Below are 6,959 nucleotides of genomic sequence, written 5' to 3'. Positions count from 1 at the left end.
CACTAAGGCTCCGCCCTATACTGGACTCTATGGGTAATACTGTCCTTCAGTGACACCGCTGTCTGCCATCCTTTTTTTAAAATCTTCAGGGAACATCGAATTTGCTCAATGAATCTATTCTCCCACGGGGAGGTGGACATCCTCTCAATGGAGATCCAGGATCTGTGATGGATGCAGGCAGTGTCTGACATCCCAACAGAGTCTGTGCCTCCTCTCCAATATGGGGACTGTCATTGGTGCTCAAGGCCTTGGCCTGAGCATCTAAAGCGCTCCTCTCTGTAGGTGTTTTCATTTAAGACAGCCCTGCAGCTTGCACTGACCTCAGCTGAGAGGGTGTGTGTGCTGACCGCCCTGTTGGTGCATCCCGGTTGCTTGTTGCCCCCTGGTGATCGCAGCGTGCCTACTCTCAGACCGAATCCCTCCCTTACTCCCAAGAAGATGAGGAGTCCACTTCAGGTTGGGGTCAGGAAGGCCAAATTGCATTCGCTTTGCCCAGTTAGTGCGTTGGCATGTTATGTGGAACGCACGGCCCAACAGATGCACTGAACAGCTGCAAGAGAACCTCCCACTGTAGAGCTGTGCACACTCAGAACGTGGCGTCGCAGTGTCAGAGGCCTTGTTAGGTGGGGTGATCTTTGAGCATCGTGGCCTGCTCCCTTTTAGTTTATGGGGGGGCATGTTTGTTCATACTTCTTGGACATGCCGAGGTGTGGTGTTGTAAACCCACATGTTCCAGTGCTTCTCGGTGACCTAAGGGATGTTGTGTGCAGGGGGTCTTTGCTTGTACATTGGCCCCTGCAATGTTAGGCCGTGGCTCTAACCAGTTAATTTGCTTTCTACCTGGGTGAGCAGGGGCCCTTTTCTTCTCTGACGCGGTGGCTTGGTTTTTCAGAAGTAGCTGGGCTGCTGATTCGGCCAGGATCAGTGTTGTTGGGTCGGTATTATGTTGCGTCAGGGCGTTGATTCATCTGACTCCACCTACTGTACCCATAGAGTCCAGTAGAGGTCGGAGTCTGTGTGAGATAAAACAAAGGTTACGATATTGTAACCCTATTTCTATAAGCACAGGTGGAGGACTCTATGGGGGCCTTGTCGCTACTATGCTGCTCGCTGAAAAGGGTGTGGCAGACCGGCACACCGCGGCCCTATACACTGCGCTGGCTGCACGTGTTTGAGTAGGCACATCATGATTGGCTGGCTACATTTAAGCAAAGTTCATTGGGCAAATGCATGCTCGGGATTGGAGGACAGTATCACTGTCAAACTCAGAGCAGCCAGAAAGTTGATACTCGCAGTCACGTCACATTTGTATAGAATCAAAAGGGACAAAGGGAGCCAAACAATGAACCGCTTTACTCTAGCTCAGAGTATCACATCTTCATGAAACGAGAATGAGAAAGAAAGAAAGAGAGAGAGTGAAAGAAAAACAACGAAACAACATGGGTTAGTTTCTGTTTGCTCAGCTGCTATAAAAACTTGCCCCAGGCCAGAAGGCAATCAGCAGCTGACCTGCAGCCAGTTGGCCTGCCAGCTGGGACAGTTGCCCAAATAATGGAACAGTATGTGGACACCCCTGTGCACATACTTTTGGGAAGTTTTGGACTGTGGTGATTTTCTTAGCATGGTCTCAACCCTTTTGTTCCTGTTAAAGTTTGACATTTTGGGAAATGCGCTTTGTTGCTTTCTCATACTTGAGTAGACTACTCTCATGTCTGTGTGCTAAACATGGAGCTAGAGCAAGCAGGAAATTAGCTTAGAATACAGGAGCAAGGGGAAGCTTGATTTTAGTTTTGGTCACTTTCCTGTTTTAACATAACATCCCTTTGCACAAATCCAGCTCCATAAAGAAATAATTCCCCAGAGCCAGACCTCGACACCAACACCAGTGTTGGACCTCATTGTGTCTGAATGGAGATAATCCCTGCAACAGGTTCAACATCTGGTGGAGAACCTGAATACAGAAGATGGAGGCTGTTACAAGAGCAATCACATGTTACACTTTCACATATGGCGGCAATGTCGGGTCTCTACAAGCACTGGGCCATACAGTGAATTCTGTTGTTGCTATACTAGATATTGTGATCACTTTGGATAATATAACAAGATAAATTATATGTCAAACATTACTGATCATCTCTACAAGCTGAATAAACAGCCGGAAAGATCAGCTCTGAACATAAAAGGTGACCTGAAACACACGCACACACACACACACACACACACACACCACACACACCACACACACACACACAAATACACACGGTAACTCGAGCATGTGTGCATCCACAGCATATGGAGGCTATTGAATTACACTGAAATATTAACAGTGCCATTGGTAGATAGATAAGTGCTCTCTCACACACACAAACACACACTGAAATACGTACAGTTCATATTCGTATAAAGACAGAGACGTGCACATACAGTGTTTGTGTTTCAGATTATTCCTTTTTTAATCTCTTAATGTTTTTTGTTCTTATACCCAGCCTATTTCTTTTTTATTTTGACCTCCATTTTGTCCCATTTTCCCTCTCCCCAGCACTCCCTCCATCCCACTATTCACCCATCATGTCAGAGCCGTCTCCAGCCTGGTGGAAGCTGACTTTCCTGAGGAGAAAAAAATCCCAGCCCAAGGTTCTGTATGAAATCCCTGCAGAGTTTGTTTCCAACGCCTCCAGCGGTCAGCATGGGTCCAGCCCAGCCACCGGAGCTGGCGCCCACCCAGAGGACATGGTGCAGGACTCTCAGCTGGACACCCGACTGGAGAGGATCATGGATAAAACAACGGGCAGCAAAGGGCGCCAGGTCAAGGTTTCTCACTCTGGGAGGTTTAAGGAGAAGAAGAAAGTGCGAGCCAGTCTGGCGGAGAACCCAGAGATGTTTCCAGAAGGTGACCCTGCCAGAGATGAGAACCAGAGGGCTGGAACAGAACACACACTAAACATGAACAGGGATGCATCGGTAGGGAGAGATTAAAGCGTGTCATTCGTGGCATCTCTCTCCCATTGTTGTCAGTTGATGGAGCCTAAATTTGGGAACACTTTTCGCCTCGTCTTCAAAATGGCCACTGAGACACTCATCAGAATAAGTTACATTTAGACTTTAACTTGTGTGAAATGTGCCTAAATAGTTAATGTTCCTATAGAGAAGATGAGGTTTTCCCAATCACTTCACTACAAAAGAAAACATCCAGTGGCCACGGGTGTCAGCTGCTGCATCATCTGCTTGATAATAGAACTATGATGATTGCAGGAATTAAACTTCAACCTTTCCAATCCTCACCTAGTCCAGTGTGTTGTTTAGATGTACCGGGGTCAAACCTGTGACCTTTCCGTTACTGGATGGATTATCTAACTAGCAGATCATGGACCTTTGGACCTTTGGACCTCATGTGAGACTGCAACTGTTTAGCACCTTGAACTCAGACTCAGAATCAAAAAATGGCTTAGCTTAATTTACTTCAAATCTAGATTTGAGATAAATAATGAGTTTCATATATATACACTGTATGTCTACAAGAATAGGCGTAATTTACAGGGGGGATGGGTGGGTTACAGCCCCTTTAAAAATCAAAACTGGCCAGTGCAACCAGTTAGACATTTTCGTGTTAATCATCGTTCTCCTTTAACCTGACTGGCACCAAGACAAATTCCAATCAACTGTGTTGACATGCCAATAAAGTGTTGAACTTGAACTTCACCCTCGGATGTGTTTTCTTCTGGTGTCAGCTGCATGATGGTAACGCTCTTGAAGCCCCATATCCATATATTTGCATATCTCCTGCAATTTCTCCTGAAACTCCAATAGAATGGTAAACGTCACACTTACATTTAAAACAAGGCCATTTCACAGTGAAGTTTTCACATTGACACACGAATAGACCCAATTCACACTAACAAAGCAGGAAAAGCACAGGTCAAATTAATAACTTTATACAACCCTTGTGTCGTCATCCCGTCAAAATTGAAAATCGACACTTTAGTTGACGCTTTCTAACGATGTTTTAAACTTTTTCTGACATTTTTGTAATTTTTTTCAACACTTTTGATGCTTTTTTTTCAATGTTCGTCTAGTTTTACAGTTATTTTTGGAATTTATGGTCAATAAACCTCATCTATAGGAAATTATACCTAATCTTTGAGTTAAAAAAGCCAAAATTAGGAATTATTTAGACTAAAATTAAAGGATTGTATGTTGATGGATAATCACAGACTGGAATATGTCAACTTTTACTCAATACTATTTCAAAACCATTTCAAATGCTATAAAATTGAATAAGACGCCCCAAAATGAATGAAAGTAGAGATTTGTACTTGCCAAAGAGCATTGTGTGTAATACATCATGTTGTTTTGGGTAATTAAAAAGAACATTGATATAGGAAAACGGGTTAATTTGACCCGAGGACAACATGAGGGTTAACCCTTGTGTTGTCTTCCCGTCGACCTGCAACTTTGTGTTTTTCTGGGTTGAAATTTCAACATTTTGTTGTTTTTTTCTAAACTTTTGTCAACGTTTTTGTCAATTTCATTCAAATTATTTGTCACTTTTTGGACATTTTTTCATGTTTTAGTCAATGTTTTAACATTGTTTTTGTCACTTTTCAGCGTTTAAAAAAACTCTGTTTTTGTTGATTGTTTTTTTCCTGCGTTTTTGTGGGTTTTCCAACATTTGTCACTTTTTTCAACGTTCTTTTGTCACAGTTCTCATATAGAGGGTTGATAAATTTGACCCGAGGACAACATGAGGGTTAACCTTCTCTGTTGGAGTTTGCACTGCTCCACAAAAGTTTGCAGAGAAGTTATGAGACAGTACATGGTGAATATGCCTTTTAGATAAACTGGATGAACATATTCACCTGTAAGAACGCTAACTAACTAGCAGCTAACAACTCTTCAATAACTCTTCCAACAATCCCAGTGTCGAGGGGGAGAAATGGCCCGCTACATATAAACTAGACAGAAGCTTGGGGAGCCATTGGGACTGACTATTACTATGTTCCTCACCAGCAGTACTATACCTAAGTAGTGACTTGAATTGAAAAGTAGACAATTAAAATGCTTCCATGCAACAGCTTCTTCAATATTTGAAAACCTACTGAAACACTCTGTCTTGGTTGAATATTTCAAAATCCCCTGACACGTTAGCTGTGACATTAGCTGCAGTACTAAAGCTTATAAAGTGGTTTATCTTTTGTATTAAGTTCAAGTTTCAAGTTATAATAACAATAATAATAATAACATAAATAGCATTTAAAACTTTAAAACAGCACAGTAGACATAGGGACTAAGTGACTAAGTACAGGCCACAGCCCTCCTTCCTGCTGTGCTATGATTCAGTAACCTTATTACCTGAGGATAAAAACTATCCCTATAACGTGATGTGCGTGTTGGGATACTCTGCAAACGTCTCCCTGATGGAAGGTGGGAGAAGAGGTTACATGCAGGATGACTAGAATCCCGCATAATACCTCGTGCCTTCTTAGTACTGCATTTCCAGTAAATAGGTTGCAGCGGTTCAAGTGGAACGCCGATGATTTTAGATGTAGTTTTGACCACCTTTGTCAGAATATTAAGGTCATGTGAAGTAACCCTTTTCAAACCACACTACAATGTTATCTGTCAATATACTCTCAATTGTACAACAATAAAAGATCTGTAGAAAATTGAGAGACATGCCATATTTCTTAAGACACCTCAAAAAATATAGCCTCTGATGTGCCTTCTTAATGGGACACCTGATGTGAAGCAACTATGTGAGGGAGTCTGAAATATGAATGCCTAAAAAATAAACGTGTTGACAATTTCAACAGTAGAGTTGTTAATATAGACAAGTGTATGTGTGAGTTTGTTCTTCCTGAAATCTATAACAGCCTCCTTAGTTTTCTCCACATTAAGGGACAGATTATTTCTGCGGCACCCCATGATCAAGTTACTCACCTCATCCCTGTAGGCAGTTTCATTATTGCTGTCAGTGAGTCCTATCACAGTAGTATCATCTGCAAATTTTACAATTCTATTAGGCAAAGTCCATGTCTTGTAATGTAATCAACATCTGGTAAAATGTTAAATTCACCCTGAATCAGCAACATTCGTTGGCCGTGTATAAAGGGACAACTTGTTGTTGTATTAGTCCAACTGGGGGAGCTGTGGATCTTTATACATATGATTGTTTAGTGAAAAGGAATACATGTAGTCTGGTTAAATTTTTGTTATTTCCACTAACCCCAACCGGCCCGTCAGACGCCGCCTACCAAGAGCCTGGGTCTGTCCGAGGTTTCTGCCTAAAAGGAAGTTTTTCCTCGCCACTGTCGCACTGTTGCTTGCTCTGGAGGAATCTACTAGAACTGTTGGGTCCTTGTAAATTCTGGAGTGTGGTCTAGACCTACTCTATCTGTAAAGTGTCTTGAGATAACTCTTGTTATGAATTGATACTATAAATAAAACTGAATTGAATTGAATTGGTTAGGCTGAAATCAGCAGCATCAGTAACTAGCTACACACTCTCTACACTAGAAGACAATCACACTGCATGTCTAGAATCCAACCACATCAGACAGCTAACATGCATGTGTTGTTGCCAACAAAGCCCAGTAGAGGGCAGCATTGTTCTACCCAGAAACCTCCTGTTCAACAGGTTTAAAATGTTCAATCACGTGCAGATAAACTACAGACTGTCCCTTTGATACCACTTACCAATACCAGTTTTGATTCTGGGTGAAATGAATGTGAACATGTTGATATTGTATTCTTCTCCAGTGCTAAAGTGATCAGCTTGGCTCCAAAGCATGGCATATGTATGGGCTTAGATTTCTTTTTGTAGATAAATTATTAATAAATAAAGTTTGTCTAAATTTAAAAGCAAATGATTTCATCTTGTAATTGTATTTTTTGATTTACAGTATATCCATACCAAGTATAACAGCTGTCAGTAATCTAATAGATTTCAAAAGAAGCATTAC

At 41.9% G+C, this 6,959-nt stretch overlaps 1 protein-coding gene across 1 annotated transcript; it reads left to right on the top strand.

The window, feature by feature from the left end:
- The first annotated feature begins 2,538 nt into the window (after positions 1 to 2,538).
- Positions 2,539 to 3,460, top strand: LOC116685018 (proline-rich protein 15-like protein A). The gene has a single exon (XM_032510320.1). The coding sequence runs from the start codon at positions 2,569 to 2,571 to the stop codon at positions 2,974 to 2,976; it is 408 nt and encodes a 135-aa protein (XP_032366211.1). The 5' UTR covers positions 2,539 to 2,568; the 3' UTR covers positions 2,977 to 3,460.
- Positions 3,461 to 6,959: the final 3,499 nt, after the last annotated feature.

This window comes from Etheostoma spectabile, unplaced genomic scaffold (assembly GCF_008692095.1).
Source record: "Etheostoma spectabile isolate EspeVRDwgs_2016 unplaced genomic scaffold, UIUC_Espe_1.0 scaffold00569462, whole genome shotgun sequence".
In the NCBI taxonomy this organism is placed as follows: Eukaryota; Metazoa; Chordata; class Actinopteri; order Perciformes; family Percidae; genus Etheostoma; species Etheostoma spectabile.
Note: the sequence above shows the minus strand (reverse complement) of the source record. Positions and strands in the feature narration are given on the sequence as shown.